This window comes from Balaenoptera ricei, chromosome 1 (genome assembly GCF_028023285.1).
Source record: "Balaenoptera ricei isolate mBalRic1 chromosome 1, mBalRic1.hap2, whole genome shotgun sequence".
NCBI classification, from domain to species: Eukaryota; Metazoa; Chordata; class Mammalia; order Artiodactyla; family Balaenopteridae; genus Balaenoptera; species Balaenoptera ricei.
This window is the reverse complement of record NC_082639.1, coordinates 138,515,554-138,532,556: the sequence shown is the minus strand read 5'-3', so window position 1 is coordinate 138,532,556 and position 17,003 is coordinate 138,515,554. Positions and strand designations below refer to the sequence as shown.

The following is a 17,003-nucleotide window of genomic DNA, read 5'->3' as shown; positions in this document are numbered from 1 at the left end:
AGCCTTTTTGGTGTTATAAGTTGTGTGGAAATAAATGAAGAACAACAAAATGAAAACAGGTGAAGGTTATTTACACACAGCAAGGGAGTCAGCCCCCATCACTTGCATTTTGGCAGAGACTGAGAGGCAGGCAGAGAAGTAGGAAAGCTTCAGAGTGGAAAAAAGGGAGGGTTTCAGATATGCCCTGATAGGCATGTAAGCTGTTGGCAGGTGATCCAACTAACCAGGAGTGAGGTGTTCTTAGGGAAGTGTTTAGGAGACCTATTTGACTTTCTCTGGTGGAACCTAACTTGGAAGCAAGAACAAAAATGAGGGAAGCTGTCAGTTATTAATCAAGTCCTGGTGAGTTTGGCCTGATTGTTACAGGGGTTATTATTTGGCTTCCTGAACTAGAAGAGATAGTGGTCTGACTTCCTACAAGTCTGACTTAGAGACGGTAGATTAGCTTCTTGGGCTGGTTGCTGTAGATAATAGGGTGGTTTGCTGGGCTGGTTGCTGCAGATTGTGGGTCAGAGTTCTGTTTTTACATGTGGTCTGGCCATCATCCATTTGTATTTTCAGTCTCTCAGCTGAGAAAAAAAAAGAGTCCAGAGGCAGATCAAGGAGGAAGAGGAGGCTGCTGGTCACATTCATGGGTCTGATGGGTGCCATATCACGAAATCTTAAACATCCCCTTGACATTTCAATAAAATAACAGGAGAAAACTAACTTTCTTTCTTTCTTTCTTCCTCCCTTCTTCCTTCCCTCCCTTCCTCCCTCCCTTTCTTGTTTCCTCCTTCCCTCTTTCCTTCCTCTTTCCTTCTTCTTTCTGTTTTCTTTCTTTCTTTCCTACCTTGCCTGCCTGCTTGCTTTCCTTCTTTCCTCCCTTCTTTCTTTTTCTTTCTTTCTTCCTTCCTTTCTCTTTCTTTCTTTCTTTCTTTCTTTTTCTTTCACATAGGTCTATTCAGTCATTCTTTTTTCAAGCATATGTAGGGAAAAATAATGTTCTTTCTTGAGAAAACAGAGATATTTTGTTTGGAAAAAAAGTCATTCACAAATGTATCACAAATAATAATAAAATGAAATAAAAAACTGGAACTAACCGCATTGCAAGGGCACACTTGCAACGTAGGAGAAAGAATCCTATGACTCAGCAAGAAAATATATATTTTAAAATATCCCTTTCCTTTTAACTAATGGAAATATTATCTGTAAGTGGGCACAGAACAACATTTCCTGAGCATTAACGGTTATATAACTATTTCCCTGACTATGGTGTAGCATAAATGCGCTCAGTAGAATTGTTGTTTAGCAGTGAAGTAATGGAGTTCGGTTGTTTGGCTCATCCTGGGCGAATGTGGGACACTGTCATTCCTGCCCACCGCCAACACCCGTGCTTCTTTTATTTTCCCTTCCCTCTACTGACCTGAACTAAGTCCTGGGAATTTATAACAAAAACGTCAATTAACAAATGTCAAGTTCACACAATTAGAAGTGATGAGAGAGAGGTAGGGAGAAGGGTGACAACATTATGGAAACCATGTATGTATATGATGTTTTATCTTTTCTCAATGTGCTTTTATACCCGTAACTTTATTTTGTCCTGACAACCTACCTGTAAAGTAGGCAGGATGAATACTATCATCCCTACTTTTCAGATACAAAAACTGAAGGAAATGAGTTGCCTAGCCCCAAGTCACACAGCTGGTTGGAATCACAGAATTGAAAAGGAAACAAGGGGTCATCTGAGCTAAGCCGCTCACTTTACAGATGCAGCAACTGAGAATCGCAAGGTCCCCTGGCCAGGTAGCCAGAGAGGAAGCTCAGGCCAGTTGATTGGCAGGCAGAAACTGCCCCCTTGGGCAGCATGGGTGCCTTAGAACTCCCGCCTCCTGATTTCCTGCCCTTTTCTTTTCCTGCTAGGAAACAAGTCCATTAAAGGGAATGTTTTCTGATATACTGAAAAATCTTTATTTATCGGGCTTGCTATCTTTTTATTAATAGAGTTTCTGAAATAACAGCAAGCTGATGAGCTAGCATCGCTAGAGAATGCATACTACGTAGAACAGCTTTACAGAGCATGCACGTTATAACTCTAATGAAACGTACCTTGGAGGTATGTGACTGGAGTCTTAAACTTGTAAAGTTAGAATTTCCTTTATACGCTTTTACAATTAACATAAAGGCGAAAAGCCAGGGTATGCAGAAGTATGACTGCCGTCACAAAGCTTAATGCCCTAAAAGAAGAGCATTTGAAAGGAAAATTGCTGAAAACGTTCTTTTAGTTCTAAGTAACTTATCTTTGATTACCTGAGATCAAATTTAAGCAATTGATTCAGTAAGCACCTCTTCTGACCTTTTTTCCTGTTTTTCTACCGATAATTATTCCCATATGATTCACACAGAAATGGAAATTTGGCAATTACTCAGCTAATTTGATGAGAGTCGACAAGCAGCTAATTAATCCTACCTACTCTTCATCCAGTTGAGGCACTAAATTAGTTGATTTAGCCTGAAGGAAGCATGGGTCAAAATGGCAGGATAATTCACTACATATGTATTATTGCCATTATATTTATACACACACACTCACTATCTATCTAAATTTATCATATATGTGGCCATTATATTTGCATATGTACATATATACGCACACATGTGCATACATCAGGCATAGAAATGAAGCCAAAATTGGTGCTCTAAACTTAGCAAGGTGATTTTTTTATTTCCTGTGGCCTAATTATTTTGTTTCTGTAGCATTTTATATTTATAGTAATGGCTAGAACTCAAGTAGAGTGCCACTCTTTCTCCAAGGTGTTCAAGCAAGAACATCTCATTACAATATCACTAAGAGGCTACAAGGATGTATTTATTGAGAATGACCTTGGATAAGTAACTTGGCTTCCCAGAGCCTCAGTTTTCCCATCTGTAAAATAGGGACCACAAATAAAGTGCCTATCATGTGTCTAGCACATAGATGACACTCAGTATAGGGCCCATTCCTGCCCCTTACTAACTTAGTCATGCTGACACTGTCCCTCCTGGTAAAGACGAAACAAGCATTATCAGCTTCAGAGTAATTAAAACTTAAATACGGAACACAAATCAGTTAAATGGGACACAAAAATCGATGTTATCAGGAACTTGAGCTGAGTCAATTATTGCAGCTATTAAAGAGAGTAAAAACCTGTGTGTTACAGTAAGCCCAGAGTTTCATATGAGTTTATTAAGGGAGTATTGTAGTAGAATAGTCACGAACCCTGTCCTGGTCTCAGACACATCTGGAACTTTATCCTGGTGGCCTAGGGCCCTTATGCAAACTCCTCTCTAAGCTTCAGTTCCCTCATTTATAAGATGCAGACAATAACACCTAGTTCACGAGGATCATATGACTGTATACAAAGTGCTTAGCCAAATGCCTGGCACAGAGTATAGGTTCAATAAGTGATAGCTGTTGTTACTATGATTCCAGAAATTTTCTCCATCCAAAAATGCTCTCTCATTTCCTCACAGTTACACCCCCTAACCCAGTAGACTTGGGACTTGAGAATCCACTACACGCACTGAGCGCGCATTTCCTCTGTCCCTAGGGATGGTGAACTTCAGCGAGGTGTCCGGATACCCCGTCCTGCAGCACTGGAAGGTCCGCTCTGTGATGTACCACATCAAACTCAAACAAGTGACTGTCTCTCAGGGTGAGCACAGCTGCAAGCCATCCCTCCCACCTGCTCCTGGGGTGTGGCGTTCCTTCCCAAGGGCACAAGCCTTTTATCAATGTTGAAGATGCCATCCAAAATGCAGCCACTCCACGAGATCTATAACCTAGTCACTCGAGTCACCCTTCAGGGCAAATGGCTGGAATCGGATCATTTTCTTAGCATAGATTAAATTGCAAATTTTATCTTGGATAATAGAAGAGATGGAAAGGGCAAGGCAGGAACCACTGGAGATAAATTTAAACACTTACTTTATCATATTTCCTGGGGTCACCCAGTGTGTAGAGAGGATATGCAAAAGCAAACTTTTTATAAATTGACAGAATAAAACTTTCCAAATGCAAAGAGTATACTTTACTCTACCTTAGAGGTTCTATATGATGAAAGAAATAAGGGAAAGAGAGCAAGAAAGAGGAAGGGGAGTGGAAAAATAGAAAACAGCTATGGTTCCTAAAAGCAAGTAAGCAAGATAGATGGATAGATAGATAGATAGATGGATGTAGATTTATCTACATCTACATCTATGTTTTATATATATAAAGATATATATATATCTTTATATCTAATAAGTTAAGGAGTAGTGAATTCTGAACTTAGGATAAATTGTTCCAAAACAGAAAAATGAGGCACCTTGTATAAGTATTCTTCAAATCTTAGTGATAAATGCCTTGAGTCAAGTTTTTCCTAGCATTTGAGCAATCCCACTGTGCAATTTGCAAAAGAGAAAATTTCTACAAAGTGGCCTTAACATAGGTTTATATCCCTATTCTGCCTCATCCCCATGGACCAGAAGAATATTACTCTACTCCTTCCTCTGGGGCTACCTAAAGAATGTACCAGACCTGAAGTTTATGCTCCAGAGTCTGGCTTTGCTGTGTTGAATAAAAGGGTAACTAGAGCCAGATGCGATTGTTGGCAAAGGGTGACAAGACAAGGAGAGAGGACTCAGGGTCGGCAACAGGGAGGCCGAGCCTTAGGGCCAACTAGAGAGAGATAGAGGGTAGGGGATAAATAGAGGGTTGTGAAGAGAAGTGAGACATATACTAGAGAAAGAAGAGGCATTAAGGATATAGAACATCTCCAAAGTGCACAAAGGGACTCAGAACTTTTTATTTTCTATCATGAAAGAGTTCTTGGCAAGAAGGGATTGGGATGTGGCTATTACTGAAGTGAACTCTGCTGGTGCAGAAAACACTTGGAACGAACTAAGTTACTCTTCATCCTAGAAAAATGCGGCACTATTTTTCACATACTCAGTTTGCACGCAGCACAGGTGCTATGCATATCAGGGGTTAACAATCACATATCTCTGTTGCCACGTGCTTTTAAAAGCCACACATGGCATCACGGACGATGTGGACCTCTGCACTTGAGGTCTCAAGCCTGGGCCGGGCTCTGCCTTGTCCTGGTAGGACACAGGTGTGTCAAAAAGAAGGCTGTACAGAGTTGGTCAGGTAGAGAAGATATTGGATTTGGAAAATTTGCCATAGGTTATCTTTCTGACAAATATGATTCTCTTAAACAGGGAAGGCAAATCCAAGGAGATTTGTCTGGGGAGGAGGGGGAGCAGGCAAACAGATTCTTTCCTCCATTTGGCATTTCAAAGTCTTTATACTTTTGATTTTCTTAAATAAATATAAGCAGTGTTTTAGTGGCTTTCCTTACCTTTCTTCTTCCATTATCTTCCCATTGCCCATTTCTCTGCATGAAGGCAGCATCCTGAAAACTTTTTTGGTCACTACCCACAGTTACAGCACATTTTACACTGCGACCTTGTGCACAGGCACGTCCCCATGTACACACCACAGAAGGTTCATGAAGCCATACTTCATCTTCCCAAGTGAAATGTTCTCTGCTGGTATTTGCGTTTCTATTTTAGACTGTGCTATTCTTTTTCATTTTTTAAATGCTATTATTTGAGCTCACTAAATTGATTTAATGTCATGACTTGTGATTTGAAAAAAAAAAACTTTGACTTAAGCAGGGAGGTAGTGGAGATTTGATAATGTTATACTTAACTTGCACGAAGTTAACAACATAACTAACTGGGTGGAAGAAATATTCTTTTAGGAACTGAAATGTCTGATTTAGCTACCTGGAAGTATCTGGTAGCTCCAGCCAGCTCTCCAACATCACTTTGGGCCACATGGCACTTGCATATTGAGGCTGGATGGCCTGGGAGTCCAGATACCCATATTGTAAGTCCTCACTCTTTTTCTTGGGTGATGTTTCTCCATAGCCCTCAGCAATGCTCTCCACTCCCTAGACGGGGCTACATCTCGTGGGGATTTTGTAGCCTTGTTGGACCAGTTTGGCAACCATTACATCCAGGAAGCTATCTACGGCTTTGAGGAATCCTGCTCTATCTGGTACCCAAACAAGCAGGTCCAGCGGCGACTCTGGCTGGAATATGAAGACATCAGCAAAGGTGAGTGACGTGCTCATAAGCAAGTTCTACTCCCTGTGCAAGTCCTGGCTGCCTAGGTACATCCGTAGGACCAAAAACAGGGAGTCTGTAGGTGAAGGACTAATTCAGATTTGCCTCGATGTTCTTGCCCACCCTTTAAGTTGCCAAGGTTTGGTTGCTAAAACCAAATGTCAAAATGGGAGTATTTGGGAAAACTTTATATGCAGGAGGGCGTCCAAACTGTATGGCCACTGAGCTGGTTATCATAGAGAGAGTCTTCTAAAGGCCTTACCAGCTACCATGCATCTTGTTACCATAGCACGGGCAAAATACTAGACTGTTCTTATGGAGTAGGGGAGAAAAGGAGAGCGTTGCGGTCTCCCCCACCACTCCCTGCCTCCGGCAATCCCATCCTACCTACACTGGCTGGCAACCCCTTCCGGTAATTGCATAGTAAACCCCTTCTCACTCCATCCTGCCCTGTGTTTAGGAGCATTTTTCCTACTGCTCTGTGCTATGAGGAAATCTCCATTGCCCCAGGTGTTTGTATAGCTCTGGATAACAGCCTCACAAATAAATCTTGGTCCACTGTTTGATGGCAAGTTAGTATTCAGTCCAACTAAGTATAAGAAATTGGAATTTCTGAAACCTTTTGAATCACCTTCTGATGTAGGAGGAGTACTGGCTGGTAAATTTGTGTTCTGATCAACCAAGACTGGTTTAGAATTGCCATTCATGGAATTTCTTCTTCTGAGCTTATCCTCATGGCATTCTGATGAGCTCAAATTATGGATGTGTGAGTTGCTAAAGGGCAAGTGATGAAATTAGCACAGTGAAAACTCAAGAAGTAGGTCATCCTAAGATTTAATGATCAAGGGTCCCTCTGAGACTAGGGATCCCCTGCTGTCATCAGTGCTACAGTGGGGGAAAATATGCTCCCGTGGCTGAGATGCTGTTGGTTCTCTGAGCTCCATGCAGATTTCTCTTTTGTCTTGCTCAAGAGGTAGTAGAGGCTTGAGAGCCCCTCTTCTGGCTGGGAGCTTTCTTCCAAAAGAAGCAAGAGGCTTGTACCTGGACTGCAGGCTTCCCCCCCAGGTCCTGATTCCTCTAAGCTCAAAGACACAACCACAGGCTTCTTGTATCCCTTCAAACTTCAGCATCTTAAAATTGTTCTGATTCCAATTTGCCAAGAAGGAGTATAATGTAAGCACATTTCGATAAGACCAGTTCCAGCTGGCAAAACTTTTTTATGTTTCCATGCCAGAGCCTAGTGACTGAACCAAAGGACTAAAGCCTCCTCTATTTCTCTTTGCCAGTGGTTCAAGGATTACCAGACTCTAGGACTGCTGGGAGATGCGAGTCTGACCTTCCTCAGAACTCCTGGTTCTACCTCTTGCGTCTATCCTGAGCACTGTAGTATCCTTAAGGTTAAATACTAAGCCCAGGAGGGAAATTTGTCCATGGCCTTGGCACTATGCCCTATCCCTCTCCATTCTTACACACAGGAACTAGTTTTGTCACAGTCCAACTGTTGGCTTTAGTTCTCATAAATATGATGTATATCACCCCTTGCTTGTTATTGATATTAAAAGATATTCAAACATTTTAGTATGTTTATTTTGATCTCTTGCAATTGTCCACGTATACCTGCCCCCCAGCTGACTCCTGAATCTTACCTCTGTGTCACAGAGTTTATCTCTCTTATTGTTGGATGTGACTCTTACCCTTAAATATTTTTCTTCTCCCTAGGCACTAATTTCTTTTTATTCCAAAAGCACGAAGCACACTACTGATTAAGAATTATAAGTGCATAAGACAAAGGAAGATTTTCTTCTGCTTTTCTGCACTCTGGAGAGGATTACTCCAGAATGGAATTTATACACTAGTGGTGACAAGTGTTCTGAGAGGGCTATACCTACCATGGCATGAAAGTGACACCTTTTTAGACTTGAGTCCTTTAATTATATGTTCTTGCCTATTCTAACTTTAAAAACTTTCCAATGAAAAGGGGTTTTTTGTTCTTTGCTTTTGTACCTATGATTAGATACCTAAAATTGCTTATGGATTGAATAGGAAAGAGGTTTATCAGGGGTGAAATGAAATGGAAAGATCGCAGGACTGAAGGGCTGGGACTCTAGAATCTGCCAGGTGACTTTTGTTTAGTCAGTTAACTATCGGCATCTCCCCTGTAAAGCCTTCTGTAGTTTCTTCCAGCTCTGACAGTTTACGGATCCTAGGAGTCCCCCTCTATGTGAGAGGCTTTCTCAGGTCACACATTTAAGTTAAAGACTTTCCTCTTCTTTCTACAAATCGCTACACAACTTCTCGAGGGTAGGTTCTATGCCTTATTCAACTTTAAAATCCCAGGGTCCAGCACAGAGCCGGGCACATGACAATCCCTCAACAAGTGTTTGTTATTGTTGAGGTTGTTGTTAGTGATGGCAGTTGGGGTGGTCTCGGTGGGAATGGTGGTTAAACGCCCTTCTGATGTGGTGACTTCCCACGTGGGTTTTATCATAGACATGTAAAATGCTTTAGGTATGCCTGACTGATAAGAACTCAGAGATGGATATTTTTGAACAGATCTTCAGGAGGCAGCCTTTTATTCAACAGCCACTTATTCGTCATACAACCACTATATGGTTTGGTCAGACCAATATTTAGGAGCACCTGTCTTAAGATAAGTCTGACTGGAGCCCATGAATAACATATTTCCATTTCTCACGGTCTAAGATTAGCCTCTCTTCTTTTTCTTTTGCAGAGCAAATAAAGACTATCTGAATTGAAATTTCCAACCTCGCTCTCTCTACTTCTAAACTGACTTCCATCTTTTCTCATCATCCTTTGCCCTTGTGCCTCAGGAAATGCAGTGAGTTCCTCCTCTTCAGGTGAATCTCTCCACCTGTACACTTCCTTCCTTCCCTCTCTGCTTCCTCTTAGTCCTCACTCATTCATTAGCCTCCTCTTTTTTAATCTCTGAAACCTCTTCAGCCACAATTATCCCTTCCCCAACCTTCTATTTTCCAAAAAATAATATTTTTATAAATATGCAACTCTTTTACCACTGTTTCAACATGTCACCATCAAATTTCTTGAGCGAGTAGTTTATACATCTTTTCTCTACTTCCTCAACTTCTTTTCACTCTTCAAATAATTGCTTTCAGCCCCGTCACACTACAGAAATTGCTCTGGAGAAGGAAATCAAAGACTTTATAAGCAGAGGTTCATTTTTTCTATTCTGTGACCATTTCATCTATCTCAGCTAAAGAATTTGTCCCTTTTGGCCAGGTCTGCCTTCTTGCAAATCCTCTCCCTTTGTGTCCCTGATGCTATTCTGTCCAGATTCTCTTCATAAATCTTTGGCCTTTATTTCTCATTCTTTTTTGCCCTCACTCCTCTAAAGAAATTGCTTACATTTTGGTCATTTTCTAGGATTTCATCCTTAATGTTCATCTCTTCTTCACTGTTGCTGGGTGATTCTCTTTTGTATCTACCTCAACCCACATCTCAAATCCTTCCCTTCTCCCTGAAATTCAAAAGCTCATTTGTCTGTGAGTGTTTACCATTTCTACCTGGATATTCTATAGGCACATCAATGATCAGCATCTCTTTCCTCTGTATCTGCTAGTAGATTCGTGAACCACATTGATGGGTCAAAATATAAAGTGAGGGGTCTTTTGTATTCTCCTCCACCCTCCACATTCAACCATTTACAAGTTCTGTTCTTTTTACCCCCTAAATATTTCTTCAGCAGGTATCTTCTCGTCCATTTCTCAAAATTGTATGAGTTTACAGTATCAGCTCTCATAAGAAATATTGAAATAGCATCCTCAGGTGCCTCCTTTTCTTCAGTTTCCTGCCACTCTCATCCATTCTGCATTTCACTACCTGTTATCTTTTTAAAATGTCCCTTAATGACATGACTCTTCAGCTTGGAGCCCTTCACTAATGCCTTACTGCCTTCTCAGCATGAACATGGCTTCACTCCCTGTATTAGTTTCCTATGGCTGCTGTAACAAATGACTGCAAATTTGGTGGCTTAAAACAACATAAATTTATTTCCTGAAAGTTCTGGAGCCAGAGGTCCAAAATCAGTTTCAGTGGTCTAAGCTCAAGGTACTAGTGGGGCTGGAGGATCCTTCTAGAGGCTCTAGGAGAGAACCCCTTTTTTGCCCTTTCCAGCTCATAGTGGCCGCCTGTATTCCTTGGCTTGTGGCCCCTTTCTCCATCTTCAAAGTGCATCACTCCAATGTCTGAGTCACATGGTCTTCTCTCTGACTCTTCCTGCCTCCTCACATAAGGACCCTTTTGATTACATTGGGTCCACCCAGATAATGCAGGATAATCTCCCCATCTCAAGAGTCTTAATTTAAGCATATCTGCAAAATCTCTTTTGCCAGGCGCAGGTAACATTCATAGGTTCTAGAAATTAGGACCTGGGCATCTTTGGGAGCAAATATTCAGCCTACCACACCCTCCACCCTCTCCGGCTGCTGCATCACTGACCATTCCCTACCCTGAGCATTCCTCCACTCTGATGACACAAGACTGCTTGCTATCAATCCAAAACCCTTGCATTTGATTCCAGACAGTTTAAGGCCTCAGAGTCTCCCTTCCTGCCCCAGTCTGAGGCCAGAGGTATGTGCTCTAAAGTCTCCACAATTACTTGTCCCACTCAGAAATTTTCTCTTGGGCCCTCTCTTGCCCACCCGGCCCCCTGACCCTACTCCATTCCCTGGTGTCTGTTCCTTTGCCTCATTTCTGGATGGATCTTATTCTCTCCTTAGGCCCTTAGGATCAGCAGATTAGTCTTCCTGGCTATGATTTCTGTTTCTTGCTTGTGTCTTTTATTCGCCCCCTTCAGCTCTATAAATTGCCATCTGCAATTAAATGATACCTTGACCCAGTGTCAGGCCCCAACTCTGGATCCAGGGTCAAGGTTCCCACTGGTTCAGAAGAGGAGATTGAGCCTTTCCACACTTCTGAGCCTACCTAACCTTGTCCTCTATCTACCCCTATTCTACCATCACCTTTCTACTCTTCAAGAGCCAGTTCTAACATCGCCACTTCCACCAAGCCTTCCGTGATGCTCTAGTCAGAATTCTGTGCTTCCTGTTTTATGCTCTTGGAGCTCCTTATATATATCCTTTGACAGCACTCTTGACATTTCCCTGTATGACTGTATCCCATGATAATAGACTTGACAGCATGTACCATATTTCCCTTCTTTTTGTAATTTAAAAAGTTTATTTAAAAAATGCAAAATGTGTAAAACAGAATAAAGTGAAAAATACATCTTCCTCTCACTCTTATTTCCCAGTCATCTAGTTCCACTCCCCAGAGGCAACCAGGCAACTATTACTACAGTTTACTGTCTATCTATCCAAATATATTCTATTCCTAGCCATGTGGAAGTGAACAAAGAAAGTTGCAGAAAAGTAGATATATTAGGGTCTTGTCTGCTTTAAAAATGTTATATATAAATATATGCATATACATATCTATATAAGTATAATCTTTAGCCTCTCTCTCACTATCTATGTATATTTAGATATGTGTGTGTGTATGTATGTACACACACACACACACAAATTATCTGTTTGTTTCAAGATTAGGGATATGGTATAGGGTAGCGGCTTTTATTTTTTGTACTAAAAACTTCTGTGTTGCTCTTCCTACAATAAGCATGTGCCACTTTTATAATAAAACTTTTTTAACACACTGAAAAATATATTCTGAAAAGTTTCTGTTATCTAGAGTAAAGACTTAGAAAGTTAACTGGAAAAAAACAAATCACACAATTGTATCTACAAAGAGCTGAACTTTGGATAGAAGTCTGGGAGGAAGTGCAAAACAATAGGATCATTTCTTACCTTTGAGTCTTCACCCCTGACACAGGGCCTGGCATATTATTAGCATCTGTTGTACTGTTTGTTGAAGGAATAGATCCTTTATTTTGTTCTTACTTCAGAAGAAACCAGTAAAAAGAGCCATAGATCTGTAGATTCCAGAGAAGTGACCAAAATTTGAACCTTCTTCAAATAAGAACTTCCAAGGGCTTAATTTTAATCCTCAAGCTGACACACTAAGCTCAGTACATTTTCTTTCTCTCTTTATTTCTTTTTTTTTTTTTTCTTTTTTTGGTACTCCATTCAGGAGTGGATATCCTCAGATCTTTCTTCCTTTTCTTTTCCAATATCACTTTCATTGCTATGTTAGATCTGACCTTTGCCATAGCTTTTCCTTGCCATTGCTTTTGGGGCATATCAGTGGGGTTATCTGGGTTGACAATTGGCAATAAGCAAGCTCTTCCTTTCTGTTGTACCTTGTAGTCCATAATCCACTGGGGGTTGGGGCATAATCCACAGGGGGTTGGTTGGTTGGTTTCCAGCCAGTTGCTTCCTTTCCATGGGGAAAGCTAAGAAGAACAGCTTCCTCTTCTTCCAAGACACAAGTTGAGAGTTTGTCCCTTAAGGGGACCCTCTAGCTCTGAGAAGTCTTAAGTTAGATTAGAATCAAAGAAAGAAGTAAACCACCTGGATGGCATTGTATTTCTATCACACAGGATGCCACGTTTTCTATTTTTCATCAATTATTTTTTGGGCGGACAGAGCCCAAGAAAGACTCAGTTGGCTCATCTGCCCAGGATAGTGAACAGATTTCTTCCATGGCTGAAGCAAAAACAATAGCTGAATCAGCCATCAGCCTCTGATCCAGTCTGTGAGTGCTGGTCAGCAGAGACCTAGTCTTGTGTATTTGATGCCAATGAAGAGTAATAACTTAAGTTTGTGTAATGCTTTATGTTTTACAACCCCAGGGTTGCAAACCAGCTGCAAAGGCTCTTTTTATGCACATTTACAATGACAAAGTTAGCACGCAAGTGGCAAAGCGATTATGGCATACAGCTATTTTCTTTCAGTGATTAATTAATTCATTCAACAAACGTTTGCTGAGGGCCTGCTACATGCAAAACCCTGAAGTGAGCAGAGAGGGGGTTTAGAGAAGACATCTGTTCTATGGCATTCCCAGGCAGACAGGCCTGATGAAGGTGCCACTGATGCCGAGCCGGGTGGTATCATAAACAGAGGCTTCCAAGAGGATCTAAGCTTTTCTAAACATATGTGTGAGGATTTATTTTGAGTCTTCAAGTCCCCAGGCTCTGATGCAGAGTCCAGAGTAAACTGGATCTGTAGGTTGAGGGAAGAAGTTACCAAAATAATATTACCAAACAGCCTGTTACATAACTGTTCTCATTTAATCCTCAAACATACACATCACTTAAGTCTTACATTCTCTATTTATAGATAAGAAAATAAAGCCTCAGAGAGCTTAAAAAACTTGCATGTGGTCACCTAAGCAGTAAGTGGCAGAGTGAGGGTAAGAAGGAGGCCTTCACTTACTGAGATACATTGCAAATGGCAGCCTCCTGCTTTGCCTGCCAGTGACGCAAGAAGAGATGAAGGTGGGAAGATGAGTGGACACAATGGAAGTAGGATCAAGATGGAATTGAAGCCAGGTGACTGGTCTAAAGTGACCACTACAGAGCCAGTTGTCAACCATGGTTAGACTTCAGGAAGGATCCACTGCCTTTCATCTTGAGTTTTCAGGATTTTTGGTTATTTGTTGTGGGATTTTTTTTTTTTTTTTCTTGGCCATGACATACGACGATGACCCAGTTTCTGGAGGAGTTTTTGTTTTTCTGTACAGCAGTGCTTTTCAGAATTTCATATGCATATGTATCACCTGGGATGTTGTTGAAATGGCAATTCTGATTCAGTGAGTCTGGGTGGGGCCTGAGATTCTGCATGTCTAACAAGCTCTTGGATGACACCAAAGCTGCTAGTCTAAGGACCACATTCTGAATAGCAAAGCTAGATTCTCTCCTCGAAGACCAACAGGGAGTGGGTTTCCCCATCATCCCTGCTCACCATGTCCAGTGCAGGAACTTCAACACAGGAGCCACGGCACGGTGGCCTCCAGGGCTGTGTCCTGGTATCATCTCCACAGCGGAGAGTCTGTCACAGGCAGGAGGACGAGCCTGAATGGTTTTCACTTTAGGCCAGGACTTTTCTCTGATGAAGCCATTGATCATTAGGCTTGTGTGCAGAATTGAACAGTCTTGAGCCCTCAGGCACTGAAGGGAATTGGAAGCATGCTAACGAGCAGGATTAAAGGTGATGAGCTGTTTTTTTAAAAACACTTTGTGCCGTAGGCAGCACTGCCCTCATCTTACTACCTCAAAATTCTCTCTATTTTTTAAAATAGTGTTCAAGAGGTCCCTACTTTTTTTCCTCTCAAAACCAAAAATTATTGGAGTTTCCTATTTTTACCTGGCTATTATTTTAGTTGATGGGACAATTCTGGTGGTGATGTCAAACTCCTTTCATATAATGATGGGTCTGACAGTAGTGACATCTTGTCCATAATATACAATTTAGTAGTTGATTATATAGTTTTCTGGATTATTCTCTCCTCCAAATATGTAAGTTTTGCCTTCACAACTTGATGGATTGCTTCCTGAGAGTGGGCTCATTCATTCATTTATTCAGTTCCTTCTATATCTAAACACTGGTTTAGGCACTGGTCAAATAATGGTGAGTGATGCAGAAAAGCTTCCTGCTTCTATGGAGCTTATATCTTAGTGAAGAGAGAAAGAAAGTGGCAAGTGACAAATGAAAGCAATAATTCTAGATAGTGACAGATACTATGAAGAAACTAAAATCAGGGGGTGTAATAGAGGGTGACTGGAGAATGGGTGGGGGAGCTGATTAAGATGGCAGGCACAGGGCACTTCCCTGCTGGTCCAGTGGTTAAGACTCCATGCTTCTATTGCATGGGGCACAGGTTCAATCCCTGGTCTGGGAATTAAGATCCTGCATACCGAGAGGCCAAAAAAAAAAAAAAAAAAAAAAAAAAAAAGATGGCAGGCACAGAGAAGGCCTCAATGATGGTAATGAAGGGACGAGTTTGAGCTGAGACCTGGCAGACAAGACAGAGCACGCAAAGATCAGGGGGCCAAACAGTCCAGGTAGGGGACATAGCAAATGCAAAAGCTTCGTAATTTTTTGAATTCTCATAGCTTCTAGCATCAGGTAGGTCGTATAGAAGTTAGTTGGTAAATATCAGACTGTTAACCAACATGACTGAGAAGAAAGAGGCCTGGATTCTCTGGTGGAATATGGAGAAAAGAAGCTCTACTTCTAGCCACACTTGTTCTGTTTCCTAGATTCAGTAAGCTAAGCTGAGATCAATTTGTTTAGCCCATCATCTTTTATCCAACATTTAGATCAATGCTCAGGTGGGCTGGCCATGGTGCTATAGACCCAAGAGAAATAAGCATATGGCGACAGGCTTAAGAGTACAATACATATATCTACCATGACTTTTATCTTGGCCTTAAGCCGTGGTCTCCATACCAAAACTAATAGTTTAACTCTGCACAAAAAAATATGTTGGGAAAAAATTACAAGATAAATGGTGAGGCAATGGGAAATCCTGCACCAAATGTGGAAATCTGAACTTGACATCACTTGGGCTTCCCACATCTTTTGGGATGGGTGCCTTGTGTCTTAAGTGGTAATATGTCTATATTGTCCATCTAACTGTAAGGCAGCATGTTGAGGGAAAGAGCACTGGATGGGGAGTCAGGAGATCTGGGTTATTGGTCTCAGTTGAACCATTAGTCAGCCAGCTGACCGTGGGTAAGTTACTTAGCACTCTTCAAAATCATCTTCCCATCTGTATAATAACTAACTTGAATTAGATTATACTTAGAGTTTCTTCTACTTTTAGTGTTCTGTGACTTCTACATATTCAGCAAATGATTTCTACTTCTCATAACAGAATGCAACATTTAATAATGCCTGGCTCAAGGATAAATAGGCTAACTCAACTGATACTGCAATGGAAGGAGCTTAATGCAGCTGTTTACAGTGAGGATTTAGAGTCAGATTGGCATCAAAATTTTTATTGAGAAGTTTAATTAGTGGCTGTGAGCCTCAGTTTCCATGTCTGTAAAATAGGGCTATTGATACTTAGCTTACAAGTAAGGATAGTGTAAGGGTCGAATACAATAATTATTTATGAAACACAATGTCTAGCATACTGTAACTGTTCAGTGCATTGTGACTCATATTATTATGACTATTATTAGTACTAGCATTATTTCAGTGAAATTTGCAGTTCAGTTCACTATTTTTGAACAAAATAGCAGCTGATCAAAATGTCAAGGAGATGTCAGTAAAACTGGGTAAATTTTTTCTTCACAGAAACACTGATGTATATTTTAGAAGTCAAAAATCACTAATTAGGCTAGTGGAACAGGAGACGTCAAACCTCCATTACAAAAATTAAGACCAGAATCACATCTTTTGGCTGCTAGTTTCAGTCCCAGTTATAGCTCCTTTGCTAAGAAAAGACCAGGAAATAAGCACCACCCATATGAGAGGGATGTTTTTCTTTTTGGTGGGGTAAGGGAGGCTAAAAGAATGTGCTGTCTGTGGAAAAGAATCCCTGGGGACGTTTTTTTGATAAGCAGCCTGAGTGCTACTGCTTTTTAAATGCAAAGGAGCTGTCAGGTGCATTCTCCAAAGGGGGAAAATTCATGCAAGTGTCCAGCTGTACTAGCCTTCCCTGTTACCTGTAACTCAAAGCCTGTGCCGTCTGGTTCCGCTGCCTGCATACAGATGCGGACTCTGATTCCTCTCGTGCCCCAGAGGTGGGACCCTGGCCCTAGTAACAACCCAGGTTCCAACATAAGTGGATGTTGAGGTAGAAAGATAACTGATTAGTAGTTTTTGGGTTTTTGTTAGGCTCCTGTCTCCTCCTGTTTTCCATGAATAATCTGCTTTAGAAGAACGCTCTTGTATTCTCAGAGGCCTGAGGAGGTCACCAGTTTCTGG

General features: G+C 41.3%; 1 protein-coding gene across 1 annotated transcript in view; it reads left to right on the top strand.

Moving 5' to 3' along the window:
- The window catches only part of ASTN1 (astrotactin 1), a 325,861-nt gene that overhangs the window by 240,667 nt on the left and 68,191 nt on the right, over positions 1-17,003 (top strand). The window contains exons 15-16 of the mRNA XM_059937103.1: positions 3,570-3,674; positions 5,935-6,123. Of these exons, the coding sequence (XP_059793086.1) occupies positions 3,570-3,674; positions 5,935-6,123 (294 nt within the window). The remainder of the gene's footprint in view (positions 1-3,569; positions 3,675-5,934; positions 6,124-17,003) is intronic.